This window comes from Sciurus carolinensis, chromosome X (genome assembly GCF_902686445.1).
Source record: "Sciurus carolinensis chromosome X, mSciCar1.2, whole genome shotgun sequence".
NCBI lineage: Eukaryota > Metazoa > Chordata > Mammalia > Rodentia > Sciuridae > Sciurus > Sciurus carolinensis.
The window spans coordinates 100119841-100139493 of record NC_062232.1 but is presented as its reverse complement, the minus strand read 5'-3'; the positions used below and the strand labels follow the sequence as shown (position 1 = coordinate 100139493).

General features: G+C 41.6%; 1 protein-coding gene and 1 pseudogene across 1 annotated transcript; one reads left to right on the top strand and one right to left on the bottom strand.

Moving 5' to 3' along the window:
- The window catches only part of LOC124971631 (small ubiquitin-related modifier 2-A-like), a 23450-nt pseudogene extending 9105 nt beyond the window's left edge, over positions 1-14345 (bottom strand).
- Positions 14344-19653, top strand: LOC124971630 (rhox homeobox family member 1-like). The gene is made up of 3 exons (XM_047535305.1): positions 14344-14783; positions 15965-16010; positions 19537-19653. Exons 1-3 carry the CDS (start codon positions 14344-14346, stop codon positions 19651-19653), a joined length of 603 nt encoding a protein of 200 aa, XP_047391261.1.

Genomic DNA, 19653 nt, shown 5'->3' with positions numbered 1-19653 from the left:
AGAATACAAATAATGATAATTGCTGGTGAAGACTTGAGGGAAAAAATACACTTCTACATTGTAAGCAGATCTGCAAAATAGGAAAACTGTAAGGCAGCTTGGGACCTGCAGCGATTCTAGCCACCACTGCGCTCCCGCTGAACTGCCGCCCACTCGCTCGTCTCAGTTGGGGCTCGCCAATAGCTCCCAGAAAAATGCACCGCGGACATGAGGTCTCACGCAAGAGACTTTATTATGCGGACGACTAACGCGTCCGCTCCAGGGTGAAAAGAAAGGAAAAAAGAGATGGCGTGTAGCTTCTCCCAGATATTGGAATCTCACGGGCTGGAAGGAACCAATAGCGGAGGAGAATACTTGCAAGCTGACTGATGACCAATAGCTAGCTAGCATGTCAGGACATAACGTGGGAAGCAGGAAAATGGAGGCAGTGTAAGACGGAAATTCCTGTAATGTAAGAGGCAGGCAGAGCGCAGATTGACAGGTGGTGGGGAGGCGGAGTATCAGCTTTATATTACATTCCCCCATTTTTGATTTTATAAAAAAAATCTTTTGGGGTACATGGATGAAGGTCAGTCTTCTGTAATTACTTCCTGCTGAGTGTGGACGTAGAGCTGATTCAGGGGAGAGATCATCATGGCAGGAAGAGTTGGGGACTTGATAGTTCCTCTGAGGGCACACCTGTAACCGGGCTCCGATTTCTGTAAGATCCTGATATTTCTATAATACAAGCTGATTAGTTGACATGGAAGTAAAAGATAGGGGGCTCCCCTTTTTCAGCTGGCATTCTATTGGAAAAAAATTCAGTGGTTAGGAAAATTACAAACAGGAATCCAGTCCTCATGGCTGGGCATGGTTGTCTGTGTTTCAGTTGTCCGGTTCCCAATTTCTGGAATGGGAGAAAGGGTGGAGGGCTTCATGATCTTCAGTCTGAGACGAAGGGGTCCCACAGGAGTGGCTGAGTATCGGTTGGAAGAAGCCTGTGGATTAGGACCTGGAGAGGGGTTAGCATTTGACCAGAGATGAGGGCTGTCTTGGAATCCCTGTGGGAGAACTGTCCAGATTATCTAAGAAGAAACTCAAGTGAAAGGGTGAGTCCAAGTAAAAGCAAAGAGATTTAGCACTGAAAAGTATGTGTTGGAAGAAGGGATAGAGGAAAGCAGGGTGTAAGGATTGGACACAATGGGAAAGATGGGGACCACTGCTGAGTTAATGATGCGGAGGTCTTGCACTAGATGGTAAGATCCATTAGGTTTCCTAACAGCCAGGATGGGAGTGTTATAAGGTGAGTTGGCAGGGCGCAGGAAACCTTTCTGCCTTAAATCCTGGATGATTGGTTGAAGTCCTATAAGGCTCCTTTGGGGAAGGGGATATTGGGCTTCTGTTTGAGCTGTAAGGAGAGGAATAGCAGAGGAGTCTTGGCTGAGGCGCATGGTAGGTGGGAAGGAAATAGAGGCACCCAATTTGGTTAGGATGTCCCTTCCCAGAAGGGGAATGGGACATGAAGGAATTATCAAAAGGTAATGAGTAAAGCCAATTTGTCCTATATGGCAGCTTATTGGAGGGGTTTGTAAGGGGTTATATGGTTTTCCCTCTACCCTGACAATAGAGGATTTGGTAGGGGAAGTGGGTCCCCAAAACTCCCGCAGCACTGAGAAGGTGGCTCCAGTGTCTTTAAGGAAAGGGATCTGCCTGCCTGCCACTGTAAGGGTCACCCGGGGCTCCTGAGTCGTGATGGTCATCGGGTGCAGAAGTCCCGGGCCCCTTCATTCATCCATTGCCAATCCCAGCAAGTCGCTGGAAGTAGGGTCCAAGGATGACCTGGTACTTCTCTGAGCACCAGGGCAATCCATTGCCCAATGTCCCAGTTGGTGGCATTTTGAACAAGGACTTGGGGGTTGCCGGGGGTTGGGGCAGGCTTGTGCCCAGTGGCCCTCTTGCCCGCACTTGAGGCATGGGCTTGGAGGTCTTCTGGGAGCTTGGGTGCCCCTAGCAGTGGACAGTTGGGCAGATCTAGCTGGCTGAAAGGCTTTGACCAGCATTTGGTATTTTAATTTTTGTTTTTTTTCTTCCCTTCCGTTATAAACCTTGAATGCCACTGCTAGAACCTGTGGCTGTGGGGCAAGGGGCCCCCTATCCAACTGCCTCAATTTAACCTTTATGTCAGGGTAACTTTGGGAAAAGTAATAGGTCATAAGTAGCTGCCGTCCCTCTGGGGTTTCAGGATCCTGGTTAGTGTACCTGAGCATGGCCTCTGTGAGGCGACTTAGAAATGCTGACGGGTTTTCATCTCTGTCCTGTATTACTTCCTGAAGTTTGTCATAGTCAATGGGTTTAATAGCAGCCTTTCGTAGACCTGCAAGGACCCAGGTTTGAAACCTATCGCTCTGTAGACACCCAGCCTCGGTATTATAGTTCCATAGGGGCTCCCTATCCAGTACCGCTTCAACCCCAATGGAGTGGGTTGGGGTCAATTGATGAATCTCATCTGCATAATTGCACACCTGTTCCCAAACTCTCCTGTGCTCCTCAGGGGTTAGGGTGTTGGACATGATCATGTAAATGTCATGCCAGGTAAGGTTATAAGACTGGGTAAGGTACTGAAATTCCTTAATGAAGGTTGCAGGGTTGGTGGTGAAGGAGCCTAGCCGCTTCTCTATTTGAGACAGATCAGACAGTGAAAAGGGAACATGGACTCTGATTACTCCCTCCGCGCCAGCCACCTCCCGTAAAGGAGCTAGGACATGTGCACGAGACCGCGTGGTGGGAGGACTTGGTGGGCTGAGTGGAGGAGCGGAAGGAGAAACAGAATGAGGCAAAGGAGAGGAATGAACAGGGGCTTCTGCAGTAAGAGGCCTGTAAGGAGATGATTCATCAGCTGAATCAAACTCAGAAGAGAAAAAAGGGTTAAAAGGGGGAGGAGAAGCCAAGAGAACGTGTTCAGGTTTTTGAGGAGAGCAGAGATTAGGTTTAGCATGAAAGAAAGGAAAAACATGAAGGGGAAGAGTCTCTTTCCATTCACCAGGTCACCCACATATGTACTTAATTATAACTAGTATAATTATGCATATAATTATACCTAGTATAATGCTAGAATTTAGGGTGTCATAAATAGACCATTCTGATTTACTATCTAAAGGACAGTTTGGCTCTAATTCAGGGAACAGCTGAAGGTGTTTGAGATTGTTTAATAAACATCTCAGGGGCGAGTTTGCCAGGGTGGAAGTCCTAGATTCCATGACAAAGACTGAGAAACACCTAAGTTAGTGATCAGGCATCCCACGACCACGTGTTAGGCAATGAGAAAGTAGTACACAGGTCTGGTCGTCACACAGTACCAGTATCTACCAGGCAATAGCCGAGAGAGTTTGAGGACCTGGCCAGGATTTCGAGCGCAACGAGAAAATAAACCTCAAACCCTGAGAGAATCTCAGCACCATAAAATCAGGAATCCACCCGGCAAATAAGACCACTATAGGGACCAACCATAACTGTGAAAGTTGTGGCTGGGGGTACTCCCACACCTCAGCAGCCTTGAGAGTCCTGGATACTCAACAGTTGCTTCTCAGGTCAGCAGAAGTGTATTTAAGTGGTCTAGGGGACCTGCCTAAGAGGAACTCACCAATTTGGAGTCCGGTGTTGCATTTAGAAAACTGGGCATCCAGGTAAATGGAAGGTGAACCTGTATCCGTGGGCACTGGGGCATTTGGATGGGATTCTGCTTGCTTAGTTAGCAGAAGGACCCATCCCGGGTTTTGGCACCAGATGTAAGGCAGCTAGGGACCCGCGGCGATTCTAGCCACCGCTGCGCTCCCACTGAACTGCCACCTGCTCACTCGTCTCAGTTGCGGCTCGCCAATAGCTCCCAGAAAAATGCACCACGGACACGAGGTCTCACGCAAGAGACTTTATTATGTGGACGACTAACACGTCCACTCCAGGGTGAAAAGAAAGGAAAAAAGAGAAAGATGGTGTGTAGCTTCTCCCAGATATTGGAATCTTGCGGGCTGGAAGGAACCAGTAGCAAAGGAGAATACTTGCAAGCTGACTGATGAACCAATAGCAATCTAGCATGTTAGGACGTAACGTGGGAAGCAGGAAAATGGTGGCAGTGTAAGCCGGAAATTCCTGTAACATAAGAGGTGGGCAGAGTGCAGATTGACAGGTGGTGGGGAGGCAGAGTATCAGCTTTATATTACAAATACCACTATGGGAATCTGTATGGAGATTCCTCAAAAGATTAGGAATGGAATCGCCATACAACCCAGCTATACGACTCCTTGGTACTTATTCAAAGAACAAATATCAGCATAGTATAGTAATACATGCATACCAATGTTTATAGCAACACGATACACAATAGCCAAGTTAGGGGACCTGATTCGATGTCCATCAAGAGACAAATGGATAAAGAAAATATTGTGTATATGCACAATGGAGTTTTACTCAGCCATAAAGAATATTGAAATTATGTCATTTATGGTAAATGGATGGAACCAGAGAATACCATGCTAAGTGAAATAAGTCAAACTCAGTAAAGTGTCAAGTGTTTTCTCTCATATGCAGAAGCTAAAGAGAAAAAAAAAGAATAAAATAGGGGATCTCACAAAAATAGAAGGAAAATAAGTAGAGTGGAAGTAGGGGATTAAGGGAAGAGAAGAAGGGCAGGAAAGGGGAAGAACTGGGGAATGAAGTTAACCACGTTATAATCGGTGGATGCATGAATATGCCACTATGCATTCCAATTTTATATATAACTATAATGCATTAATTAAAAAAATGAATAAATTGAAGGGAGACCAGTTGAATAGAGGAAGAGGATCTGGAAAGGTAGGAGGGGAGGGAAGGGGTATCACTGGAGAATGAAATGGAGAAAACCATGTTATATGTATTTATGAACATGTAAAAATTAACCCCAGTATTATGTATAACTATAATGCACTAAAAATAAAAAAGTTACATAGAAAAGAATATACATAAATACACACATATACAGCAAACAACACATTAACAAATCACAAGTAATACTTATTGACATGATTGAAGGGAAAATAGTTTTATGATAATAGTTGGAGGCTTCAAATTCCCACTTTAATAAGAAATAGAACATCTATATGGAAAGTCAATAAGGAAGAAGGTAAGATGAACACCATAAACGAACTAGGCCTAATGGATAGGCATATCTAGAGCCCCACCCAACAAAAACAGAATACACATTTTTCTCATGCAAATTTGGAATATTTTCCAGTATAGATCATATGTTAAGTGACAAAACAGGTTTTAATAAATCTAACAAGATTGCAATCATACAAAGTACCTTCTGCAACCACAATGGAATAAAGCTGGAAATGAATAAGGAAAACTAGAAAATTCACAGGTGAATTTAACCACATATTATTAAACAACCAATGAGTCAAAAAATAAATCAATGAGAAATGAGAGAACATTTAAAGATAAATGATATGGAAAATATGATATACAAAAATGAATGAGAGGGCTGGGGATGTGGCTCAGTGATAGAGCACTTGCCTAATGTGTGAGGTGCTGGGTTCGATCCTCAGCACCACATACAAATAAGTAAATAAAATAAAAGATCCATCAACAACTAACAAAAAAAATTTTTAAAACAAATGGGGTGTAACAAAAGCAGTGCTCAAAGGTAAATTTATAGATGTAGACACTTACCTAAAACAGAAGAAAAATCTCAAATCAATAACCTAGTGGAACATACCACATAACCAGAAAAAAAGCAAACAACCCAAAGCTAGCAGAAAGAAGAAAGTCATAAAGACTGAAATAGATAAAAAAGTGTGACAAAAATAGAAAAACAATATAAGGAATCAGGAAAGCAAAAGTTGTTTTTTTAAATATCAAAAAACTGATAACTCTTTAGATAAACTGACAAAGAAAATAGAAGAAACAACTAAAATAAAAAGATGAAAGTGGGTACATTATTAAAAACCTTAGAGAAATAAAAATGATCATAAGAGAATACTGTTAACAATTGAATGCCAATAAATTTTAAAACCTAGATAAAATGTAAGTATTTTATACAAACACACAAATTGCCCACATTGGTACAGAAAGCAATAGAAAATATCCATGTACTTGAAACAAGTAATAAGATTGAATCAGTAATAAGAACAACTTGCCAACAAAGAAAAGCCAAATAGCAGATGGTTTCACTAGTGAATTGTACAAAACATTTAAAAACTAGTTATCATTATTCATTCTCAAACTCTTCCAAAAAGTATTAGAGGAGTGAATATTTCCTAAATCATTCTATGAGGCTAGTATTTCAATGACACTAAAGTCAGATAAAGACACCACAAGAAAAACTACTCACTGATAGTCCTTATAAAACAAAATATGGGCAAACCAAATCCAACACAATATTGAAAGTATTGTACACCCTGACAAATTAGGATTTATGCCAGAAATGTTAGGGTGATTCAATATAAGAGCATAAATCAATGAAACACAGTACATTAAAAGAACAGAGTGCTGGACTTGTAGCTCAGTGCTTGCCTAGCATGTGTGAGGCACTGGGTTTGATCCTCAGCACCACATAAAAACAAAATAAATGAATAAATAAAATAAAGGTATTGTGTCCATCTACAACTAAAAAAATACTAAAAACCAAAGCGTTTGAAAAAAAATCATGTGATCACTTCAATATATACAGAAAAATCATTTTGCAAAATCCAACACCCTTTCATGCTAACACACTTAGAAAAGTAGAAAGAGGGGCTGGTTTTGTGGCTCAGTGGTAGAGTGCTTGCCTAGCATGTGTGAGGCACTGGGTTCAATTCTCACCACCACAGAAAAATAAATGAATAAAATAAATGTCCATCAACATCTAAAAACTATTTTTTAAAAAAATATATTTTAAAAAATATATATTTTTAAAAAATATATATATATGTATATATATATATATATATAAAGAAAAGTAGAAATAGAAGGAAACATTTTCTGCACGATAAAGGGCATGTATTAAAAATCCACATTTAAAACATATGGAATGGTGAAAGGACAGAAAGACTGCTTCCCCATTGAGATGAGGAATACAAAAAGGATTTCATTCTGCTGTTCAATATTGTGCTGGAGGGTCTAGCCCAATTAGTCAAAAAATAATAAAACTGAGCAATATTGGGAAGGAAGAGATCAAACTATCTGGAATCACAGATGACATGTTATGGAAAATCCCAACCCACAGAGAAGAAAACCTCAAAACTTATTAGAGCTAAAAAACACATTCATCAGAATTGCAGGGTACACAAGCAGCATGATAAAATCAGTTTTATTTCTAAATACCAATAAACAATGAGAAAATTAAATTAAAACAATTTTATTTATAATAGCATCCAAAAGAATAAAATTTCTATCAATAAATTTAAACAACAAGGTGAAAGTTTATACACAGAAAACTATAAAACATTTCTTAAGGAAATTAAAAGATAATAAATGGGAAGGCAAGTTGTGTTAATACATTGGAAGAATTCTTATTAAGATGGAGAAACTACTCAACTATAATTTAGTTTAAATGCAATCACTATCAAAATTTCAAAGGCATTTTTTTCAGAAACGAAAGAGTTGATCCTCAAATTCACATGCAATTGTAAAGAACCCCAAATAGCTAAAGCAATGCTGAAAAAGAACTTATACTTCCTGTGGGGCATGGTGGCTCATGCCTACAATTCCAGCAACCCAGGAGGCTTAGGCAGAAGGACTGCAAGTTCGAAGCCAGCCTCAACAACTTAGCAAGGCCCTAAGCAACTTAGCGAGACCCTGACTCAAAATTTAAAAAATGAAAAAGGCTAGGGATGTGGCTCAGTGGCTAAGTGCCCCTGGGTTTAATCTCCAGTAACAACAACAACAACAACAAAAAGCCCAACAATAACAACAAAAAAATTACACTTCACAATTTCATATGGCATTGGCATATGAAAACAAATAGAGGGCTCAGGATATAACTTAGTTGGTAGAGTGCATACCTTGCATGCACAAGGCCCTGGGTTCAATCCCCAGCACTGAAAAAAAAATAGAAATATGGGATATAATTGACAGTCCAGAAATAAACCCATACATATCTATGGCCCATTTTAATTGTCTACAAGGATGCCAAAAAACATTCAATGAGGAAATAATCCTTTTAACAAATTGTGCTGAGACAACTGCATATGCACATGTAAAAGAATTCAAAGTAGATCTATGACCTAAGCATAACTAAGTTAAAACCTTAATTATTTGGAATAAAACAGAAATCTTCATGAGCTTGAGTTTGGGGATGTATTCTTAAAAATGACACAAAAACATGAAAAAAAGCAGATCAATTTTATTTTATCAGAATTTAAAACTTTTTACATCAAAGGATATCATGAAGAAAGTAAAAAGAAAACCCCCACAATAGGAGAAATGATCTATAAATCATGTATCTGTTAAGGTTCTAACATCCAGTATAATAACTCTTATAAATCAACACTTAAAAAGAAACCATCTGCCCCTCCACCCTCACCCCTGCCTTTCTGGTACTAGGGATTGAACCCAGAGGCACTTTGCCACTGAGTCACACCCCCAGCCCTTATTTATTTATTTATTTATTTATTTATTTATTTAGAGAAAGGATCTTAGTAAGTTGATTAAGGCCTCATTAAGTTGCTGTGGCTGACCTCAAAGTTGGAATCCTCCTGCCTCAGATTCCTGAGTTGGTGGGATTATGGGTGTCCACTGTGATTGACCAAACAATCCAGTTTTTTAAAAGGGCAAATTTCTTGAAAGGTCATTTTTCCAAAAATGTGAACAAATAGCCAAAAAACACATAAAAAATGTTCAACATCATTAGGCATTAGGGAAATGCAAATCAAAACCACAATGGGCACCACTGTACAAACACTAAGATGGTTAAAATTAAAAAGAGGAAAATTAATGTTGACAAGATTGTGGAGAAATTGAAATCCTCCGCATTGCTGGTAGTATGAAGTGATATGTGTGTGTGTGTGTGTGTGTGTGTGTCTGTGTGTGTGTGTGTGTTAATGTAAAAGCTGATTTTCTAAAAATATCAAATTCATTGTTTCTTTTTTAAAAGTATTTTTAGTTGTAGATGGACACAATACCTTTACTATGTTGTTTTATGTGGTGCTGAGTATGGAACCCAGTGCTTCACACATGTGAGGTAAGTGCTCTACCACTGAGCAACAACCCCAGCCCGTCCCATTGTTTCTTGATGGTATATAGGGAAGCAACTGACCTTTGTATATTCACCCTCTATTCTGCAACTTTGCTATACTACACTTCTTAGTTTGGATTCTTTGGAATTTTCTACATGGACAATCATATTATCTACAAACAGTATCATAATACTTACAGTGTTTCCTACTGATCACTTATTCTGATAACATGACATAAATTTTGATAAGTTCCATTTCCATGTGGTTGAAAATATTCAGATCCCCCTAGACTTAGTTGACCTATGTGTTATTCAGAAGTATGCTGTTTCATATCTAGATATTTGGAAATTTTCAAACTCTTTCTGTTATCAGATTCTAAGTTCCTTTTGTAGAAAGGACACAGCCCAGAACGTATCGTTGAGATTCAAGGAATGTCAATAGAAACTTCCCAAACTAAAAAACAAACAAAAAAATCCTGGATGCTGTGGTCAAGGGCTATGACAAACAAGGAAAAAAAAGTCCTGGATGTTGTGATCAAGGGTTATGATCCACAAGGATCCTTAGGAAAGACAGGAGATATACTCAGCAGCCAGATCTGATCATCTTGTGGTACCTGTTAACCTGGGAAAATACTCCAGCTTCAAGTTCAAAGACAAGGTACTAATTCTATTTTTAAAATATTTTTAGTTGTAGAGGGACACAATACCTTTATTTTATTTATTTATTTATGTGGTGCTGAGGATCAAACCCAGTGCTTCACATGTGCTAGGCAAGCGCTCTACCACTGAGCCACAACCATAGCCCAAGGTACTAATTCTTAACCACCAGCTGTTGGTTGTCTCTTTTCATCAGTGACAGGGCATGCCAAATGCTGGTGTCCACATGTTTAATGGTGCAGCCATAAAATAGGATCCTACTTTGGGAAGGGGCTGACAAGCAGAGCTGGGAGCCCAGAGCTGGTAGCGTGGTGATAGTGGGGAGGGAGGCTGGATCGTGCCTGCAGAAGAGAGGCGGTGTTGCAGCAGCTGGCTACACTCAGCTTAGTGGGAAGCCTGAGCTGACAAAGGGGGCTTTGCTCTTTTTCTCTGGTCAATTTGGCTGTGGGCATGGGAGTGAGGATGAGGAGACCTCACACTACACTTGGCAAAAACTTTTCCACTGAGCATTACCATATCTCCACCCCTGTTCACAGTCTCCTCACTATTGCTCATTGGTGCCTCCCCATGTCACCCCCTCACCCACCCACTCCTGTGTCCAAGTGTCTTTATTTTCATTTTTCTGTTGGAGCCCCCGCTTAGGAGCACAAGTAAGGAAGAGTCTGTCTGATTGGACAACCACTTTTCTTTGGTCAACCAGAAAGTTAACCTCATTGGAGGACCCTCTCCCTGCTCCTTTGGTCTCGCCTCCTCACTCACACCTTGCCCTGGCTGCCTCCACCCCTCTACATCTCTCTCAGTGAGCTATAGACTCCAAGAGTCTGCCTCTTTCTATATCCTGCCAAAACTTTTTATAAAAATCAAATATCCATTTTTTAGGTACATATATATTTAAATAGAACATAATACCACTTCAGCAAAATAAAGGCTGTACCAGTTTTCTACCTTCAGAAAAATCTCTATATTCCTCCTTATGACAGACTCTTTAGGGGTTTTCTTGGCCATTGAAGTTGTCAGTAATCAGGGTCAGGGCTAGGAGAGTCTCTCAAGTTATCAGGCATGGTGGAGAAGGTACCCCAACTCCAGTAAGATTCATATCCATACATATGCTGAGTCCTCATTGGTGGTTTTTGGTAGTGTCATGAGCGGCAAGGAGGAGTCAATGAGAATAAATTTGGTCCAAAATCAATTTGGCTTCTATTTGATGCTGATCACACAATTATTTAAAGTTATTCTAACTTTTAGTCACCCCAATATCACACATAACTTAATCACTAAATTATTATAAGCCCCAAATAAACAAGACTCACTCCTCACTGAGACCCTTTCCTAAGGTCCACTCCTGTGTGATGTGTCTTGAGTCAAAGGGCAGCGACTCCCAGAGGTCAGTCAGGAAGACAGCTCAGGAGATCTCGCTGGGGAACTCCCTCTGGCCGGAGTCCCAATTGGTGAGGACAGTCGGAAGGTGAAGGAGGGTGGCGAGGTCACGACAGGCAGGCAGGCAGAGACGTCTCAGGCAGGATGCACTCGGGCAGCTCCACTGTCACTTCCACAGAAATGTCTTGGTCACAGTCAGGATGATGAATGGTTCATCAAGCAACAAGCAAGTCAGTGAGTCCCCTTCAGGCTTGGTGTAGCACTGGCGTCATTGGTGTAAAATGGGGACTGGAGCTAGGCTCATCCTGAGTCCTTTTAAATCCTTTTTATCAGAACCTGCCAGCCGGTCTTGGTCCGAGGGAAGTTAGTTATCTTACTCGGGGTCAGTTGCACATGTCTCCAACTTGGGGCAATGTCAATCTTATCTTGGGGCAACACCACATCATTACCTCATTACAGCACAGAGCACTCAAGTTACTTTTTGCAAGTTACACAGCGCAGAGTAAACAAGTTGTTTTTTGTAACTTACACAGCACACAGAATGTCACACATTTAACTTTGCTCCTTACAGGTAGATACTGCTTACTGGGACTCTCCTTTACCAGCCCCCTGGACTTTTTCCTCCAGGGTCAATCCTGTGCTTGAAGCCCGCTTTGCTTGTCCTAACAGCACTGCATTTCCCATGACACAGGCCTCTTTTCCCTAGTCAGACATAGTCAGTAGTAATGGTGGTCACTCCATGATTTGAGTACGAAGCTTGCTGCTTGACCGCTGGTTGCTTATTTCAAAACTGACGTAGGTTTTTCCCCTTCTTTTCTCTCCTTGTCTGCCTCCATAACCTCGGGGAAAGCAAGATTAATTTTCATCAAGTCCCATGCTGTAAAATTCATGTCCTTCAGCTCAGTGGCCACAAGATTGAAAGAAGCTGTATCAGTAGGATGTGCTGACCTGGGAACTGGTATCTGCAGGTCTGAGCAACCACTGTTTCAAGGCATGGGAATCGTATCTGCAGACAGTCATACCCAGAGCCTAGTCCCGTAATTTCCTTTAAAAAACCTTTGTTTCCCCTGGTTAAGGGGACAGTAGCTCTTGAGACTAGTCTGCTATTCTCCTCATTTACTAGCAAATCACTAAGACTTCTTTCTTCTTTTTGTCAAAACCTCATCCTCATTGTTGCACCAGGGACAAGGGTCAAGCTTTCAGCAACATGATCTTCAACTAGCAGATTAAGTCCAGTACTTATTTTCACCCAAAGTTCTTCTACTTATTTAAAGAACTCCATCATTGTGCTTACTCAAAGATAGTCTTTCAGAACCTCAGAAGGCCTGAGATACTCAGTAAGTAGCTCTGAGCATCAGACAAGTCCTCTATTTTTCTGGACATCTGTGCTCACATCTGTAAGATGAGCTATGAGCACAAGAATATTCTTACAGGAGTCATCCAAGCTGGGTTCTAAGTCCAGGGTTCTAGTAGTCTATTCTCAAAATAAGCTTCTCAAGCTTATAATAGTTTCCTTCCTCAAAGCACAAAGGTTTCTTTGCCTGTTCTGTTGTTGTTGTTGTTAGTATTATTACTATCATTATTATTGGTACTGGGGTTGAACCTGGGGGGGGGGCTTTACTACTGGGCTATATCCCCAACCCTTTTGTTTTTTATTTATTTTTTTTAAATTTTGAGACAGGGTCTTGCTCAATTGTGAGGCACTTACTAAATTGTTGAGGCTGGCTTTGAACGATCCTGTTGCCTCTGCCTCCCAAGTTGCTGAGATTACCCGTGTGTGCCACTGTACCTGGCTGAATTTTTCTTTTACAAGATGGGATCTTACTATATTGACCAGGCTGGTCACAAACTCCTGTAATGAAGTGATACTCCCACCTCAGCCTCTGAAATAGCTGAGACAATAGGCACATATTGCCATGCTTGGCTTAAAGAAAAAAAATTGGGTTTTTTTGGTGGGGTTGCTGGGGATTGAACCCAGGGGTATTTAGAACTCAGCTACATTCCCAATGCTTTTTTTATTTTTCACTTTGAGACAGGATCTTGCTAAATTGCTAAGGCTGGCCTTGAATTTGGAATCTTCCTGCCACAGCCTCCCAAGGCACAGGTATTGTTCTAGGTATTTTCTGAATATTAACTAATATATCTTCACTATGACACATGCTGCATAAGCAATCCAGTGTAAGCAACACCAGCCAGCATTACTTTTTAGGTGGTTTTTTTTTTTTTTTTTTTTTTTTTTTTTTTTGGTAGCAGGGATTGAACCCAGAACCCAGGGGCACATTTCCAGCACTTACTTTTTCATTTATATTTTATTTTGAGTAAGGGTCTCACTAAGTCACTCAGGTCCTCGCTAAACTGGCGAGGCTGTCTAAGTCTCCCAAGCTACTCAGATTACAGGCGTGCACCCCACGCGAGGCACAGCCTAAGCGTTCTTGCAAGTGATCAGCACTGCTCAGATTGTACACTCCGACTCTGAGGTGGATTCAGGACTGAAAATGGGGAGCGCGGAGACTTCCTCAAGGGACTCACTGGGTTTCCTGCAGAGTGCCTCTCACGACGCAGAACGCTTTGTGGACCAGGCCCAAGATGCCCCTGGGACATTTATGGGAGCTTGGCCTTGCTTTCAGTTTCCTTGCAGGAACTGTGAGCGAGTAACCTCCTAGGGGGTCAGGTCATGTGAATTCCTCTCTCGTGCCACGTGCAGGTTGTCAATTATGGATGGCGGGTCCTGAGGTATTCTCCGAATGTTCACGCGGGGGCCTGTGGTCAGTGTGAGTTCTCACCCCTCCCCTTCTACACAGTCCCTTCTGGAAGCCATAGGTAGTTCAGATACGGGGTGGTCAGCTAAGGGCAAACCCCGCCCCCATTCCACGCATGCCCCTGTTGGCACAACCCCCGACACTGCCACCACTTTTGGCCCCGCCCCATCACTTGCGCGCCTAACTAGCTCCACCCCTCGCAACTGGCGCCCAACAGATAGCCAATAGCAATCCTCGAAAGCGTAGCGTGTGTACGTAGAACGTGCCGTAAGTAAATCCGTAGCCAATACCTCTAGGACTAGCTCCACCCTGAATCACGACTCTATTCTATTGCCAGTGAAGCTACGCTTGTAGAGGCCACCTGGCGTCTGGTGCGTCGCAGCCATGGCACATTGGTACCAATACCGTGACCCCAACTATTGTGGTTTGGGGGTATATAATATGGAGATAGCAGCAGGAGCAGAACAAGGTGTAGCAGCGGCAGCTGTGGAAGAAGCAACAGTAGCTGCTGCAGGCGGCCACTTTCGAGAAGGATCTGTAGGCCTCATGGAAGACGTGATTCAAGAGGGTTACCTCAACCACGAGGGCGCTGTGAACCAGGAAGGTGTCGTGTACCACGAGGCCAGTGGCGGTAACCAGGGGCCTGTGCAGCAGCCGCAGCAGCCCGGGCAGGAGCAAGAGCCCGGGCAGCCTGCAAATGTGGCCGCTGTGGCTCCACTGCCCCAGCGCAGCCGTCCACGAACCCAATACAAGTTCTCGAAGTGGCAGTTGCAGGAACTGGAAAGTGTTTTCCAAGAAACTCAGTACCCTGATGTGAGCACCAGGTAAGTGGCCGGCTCTGGGAGGCACTCGGGCTCCAGGGGTTCAGGTTCTTTTGGGGTCACTTTTCCCTCTCGCGATCCCCCCCTCTGCCCCGCCTGTCTTGAGCAGAAGCCCGTAGGGTCTTCGCCTGCCTTTCTGCTATGTGGGGGTTGCCTTGTGGGAATCGCGTCAACATTTTCGTGCAGTATTGTCATGAGTTAGGTCTGGAAATAGGTTGGTGGTTGCTTGTTCTGGTTTTTGTTTTCAAATTGCTGTAAAATACAAAAACAAAGAGTATTTAAACCAGTTTTGAAGTGTGGACTTCAGTTGTATTAAGTATTTGCACATTGCTGTGGGACAGAACTCCAGAAACTTCTTCATGTGGCCAAAATGAAACTCTATACCCATTAAACAACCCCCGGCCCCGCATCCTATGACTACCTTTCTTTTTTATTCTATGAATTTGTTTACTCTGGGTACCTCATATAAGTGAAATAGTGTAGTATTTACCTCTTAGTTATTGCCTTATATCTTTTTGTGTAATGTCCTTAATGTCCTGATGTTGTAGCATATATCAGAATTTTCTTCCTTTTATGACCGAGTAATATTCCATTATATGGATATATTTCATTTAAGCCTTTATATGGAGAGAGAAATGGGATGATTTTGCATGTGGCTCTGTGAATAGAGCTGCTATGAACATAGGTGGACAAATATCCAACTCCAGTTTTTCATTTCTTTTGCGTGTATACCCATAAATGGATTCACTAGATCCTATGAAAATTCTGTTTAATGTTTTTATGCTTTTATGAATGCATCATAATGATACCTAATAGTTGGGTTGATTTTGACATAATCATACATGAATGACATTTAATTTGCTTCATTTAAGTCCTGGGTAATTTCTCTTTACCTCCGCTCTTCCTTCCCTCTACGTTAATTATAGATTTGGTAGTCATTTTTATTCTGTAACACAGTGGGTTAAAATTATGTGTCTTGACCACTTAGCTGTTACTGTCACCTTAAATTTTGTGATAAGGTAAACGCATTTCTAATGTGAAAAATTTCCAGGGAATTAGAGAAAAATATACTTGGGGAGTTGTGAAGGGAGATTATAATTTTAAAACCAGCCCAGAATGGACATACTGTATTGTATTTCATCCACAACACTGAATACTGCACATCCTTTGTTTTCTCTCCACAGAAAGGGACTTGCAAGATGCATCAATGTGACTGAAACCAGAGTGCAGGTCAGTAAACCTGAAAAAAACAATTTTTTAGGGCAGTCATTCTAAAACCTGCCTCAGGATGTGCATGGCTTTGACCTAGACATTTTTTTAAATTTTAACAATATTTTTGTTAGTGGATTATAATTACACATATTAGTGGGGTTCATTTTGACATAATCAAACATACAGATATTTTAAATTGGTGTTATTTTAATTGTCTTGTTGAAGTAGTGTAATTTTGAGTTTTGGAGTTTGAATGGATGGAAAATAGGATCATATATATAAGCTTGTGCCAGTTGCGTTGGTGCACACCTATAATCCTAGCTTGGGAGGCTGAGGCAGGAGGATCATGAGTTCAAACCCTGCCTCAGCAACTTAGTGAAACCCTAAGCAACTCAGTGAGACCCTGTCTGTAAATAAAATACAAAAAAGGGCTGGGGATGTAACTCAGTTGTTAAGCACCCCTGGTTTCAATCCCTGGTACCAAAAAAAATGTGATCTTGTTGTTCTTTCCCATTACCAGAGGGAATATTATTTCCTAAAGGAAACAACAAGACCAAAAACTACTGCATTTCTGTGTACAAAATTAAATGTGTATATAAATAAAATATATGTATATAATTGCATATGTAGTAAATATGTATGAGCATATTAAAAATTGAAGTTCAGCTTCTACCTCAGGTATCTAGGGGCACTTCTATGAGGAGTAAGGATGGGCCTGGTCTGACCTTGGAAGTATTTCACATTTATGGAGAAAGGAGTAGACTTAAGAGAGAGTTGATTTGTACTAACTTGTTTTTTCTTTAACTTTATTTTATTTTATTTTTTTATTGTAAACAAATGGGATACATGTTGTTTCTCTGTACATGGAGTCAAGGCATACCATTTGTGTAATCATAAATTTACATAGGGTAATGTTGTTTGATTCATTCTTTTTTCCCTTCCCCCCCACCCCTCCCACCCCTCTTTTCCCTCTATACAGTCCTTCCTCCATTCTTGCCCCCCTCCCTAACCCTAACCCTAACACTAACCCCTCCCACCCCCCATTATGTGTCATCATCTGCTTATCAGCAAGATCATTCTTCCTTTGGATTTTTGAGATTGGCTTATCTCACTTAGCATGATATTCTCCAATTTCATCCATTTGCCTGCAAATGCCATAATTTTATCATTCTTTATGGCTGAGTAATATTTGTTTAAACCAAGTGTAAGCACTGAGTTAGCCGAATGAATTTATAAATGTGTGATGAAAGAGTAATTCATTGAAAGTACACACTCTATGTGTAAGTAGCATAGGTTAAGCTGAGACTCGTGGGAAGATACCTGAAAAGCACAAGTGCCTAGTCCTCCTGCTTGTGTTTGTACCTATCATTACGGTGACAGAAAGGGGCGGCCCTCCATTTTAATTTTCCTGCAAACTGTGACTTATCTACCTGAAAACATTGCCAAAATGGTAATGTTATAGTTGCAATAGGTCAAAGGTTTGCCAAAGTTTGGGAAATTTGTCCAGTGATCCAACAAAAAGAATATTGAATTAATTTCACTTTAGCTAAGAAGGACAAAAATGTTCAAGGACAAAAATTGCATATGGTCAAAATAAATCTTGTAGCTTCCACAATAAATGTGTAAGTAGCCTTCTGTCAAGTATTTTCTAACATGGAAAGATGTGTGTTTCTATTTTGGTGGGAGTATTTTGAAGAGGTGGGTTGTGTAGAATATCTTTTCCCAAACATAGTCCTCAGTTTAGTGTAAATTTATTCCTGTCCTGGTTTGAAATACATACGTAAGTCTTCTCTTGAATATTTTCTAGCATGGAAAAGGTTGATTTTTCTATTTTTTGTGGTTGTATTTTAAAGACTTGGGTTTTGTGGAATAGGTTTGGGGGTCTGGCCCTCATTTCAGGGTATCTGTATTAATTACAGATATTTTTCATTCCTTCAGACAGTAATGACTCATATGTAGGCAGATCATGGGACCAGTCACTGCACAAGAACAAAAACCAAAGTGATAAATGCAAAAAAAGAAACTTCAGGTTGACCTTACTATTATTATTAGCTTTGCTGCAGCATGCACGTGTGAGTGCAGTGATGGAAACAGGCTGTGAGTATGATGGTGGGTGCCCAGAAAAGCAGCCCCACAAAGCAAGCCCCTGAGCCCTGGTGTACTAATGCCACATGCCAGGCTCCAGTGTCAGGCCTGGCCCAGGTGGGAGAAGTCGGGAAGCAGCTTGGAGCATTTCTTAGGTGGTCAGGCAAAGTCAGAGGAAAAGAAAATCTGAAAGTATGGTGGGTTGTTTGCCTTCCCTGGGTCACTTGTCTCTGTGGAGTTCTAAAGGGAGCCACAGGACACAAATGAGGGGAAAGTCTAAATATTATCTATTTCCAAATTCTGTACCATGACTTTCCCATGGAAACGCAGTACATAGTTTCCACTTCTCTTTGAGGAAACCGACCTTGGTTTCCTAAAGCACACTGTGGGCTTTGATTTTTATGGAGGCTTGACCTGTGGTACTTTACAGGAGAAGACATGTCTCCATTAAAGTGCCCGAGGAGTTCCCAGAGAGACGGGAGAACTTGACTGAGGATCAGCAGGGTTCTTCACGTACTCATTGGGAAAGAATTTCAACACGTGTCAGTGAAAGTACTGATAGGTTTATTTGGGAAATGTACCATACACTGAACATGGGCTTTTCAAACAGGGAGCCATTCCCCTCCATCCTACTTTAAACAGGATCCTCATGTTGTCATGTCTTAATGTCCCCACACACAGGATGAAACTATCCCTAGTGAGGAGGACAGATGGACAGCCAATAGCTGTCAGGCTGCAGAATGTGCTTTATCTGATTAAAAGGCATGCAGTTAGCGTCATGGACCTGGAGGAACTCACAAGCTAGACCTGCATTGAACACCTGCAAGAAACCAATAAAGAACATTAAAATTGGGAGCAGAGCTGGGTGCAGTGGTGCAGGCTTGTAATCCCAGTGACTCAAGAGGATAGCAAATTCCTTGATAAACTCAGCAACTTAGCAATGCCATATCTCAAATTTTTTAAAAGGGCCAGGGATGTATTTTAATGGCAAAACACCACTGGGTTCAATCCCCACTATTGAAAAATAAAATAAAATAGAGGAGAGAGCCAAAGTACTCAGCATCTTCCAGAGCAGAGCACAGATCTGGTGCACACTAAGGGTGCACTAAAGGAAGGGGTAGGGAATATTTTTTTCCTAAGGTTGGTTGGTTGTTTTTGGTGCTGTAGATGGAACCCAGGGCCTCAGGAACTCAAGGCAAGTGCTTCCCTACTGAGCTAAAGTCCTATGCTTAGAAGATATTTGAACAATAACGAAAGAGCTACTGGAGATGGGGTTATAGCATAATGCAGAGCACTTCCCTAGCATATGTGAGACCTGGAGTTCCATCCCTGCAGGTGGGCAGGAATAGTTTCTACTGTACAGTTTAAAATCTAAGTGGCCTGTAACGCAGCATGTGTTTTTTTCCCATTGTGACATTTACTGTTCAATATACTAAACCCTTTTCCCCTCTGATTGCAGGTTTGGTTTAACAACAGGAGAGCCAAATATAGGAAACATCAGAGGAAATTAATGCTTGGAGATGCGCCATCTGGTTCCCAGGACCACATGTTCCTGGCAAACAGGAACAAACCCTAG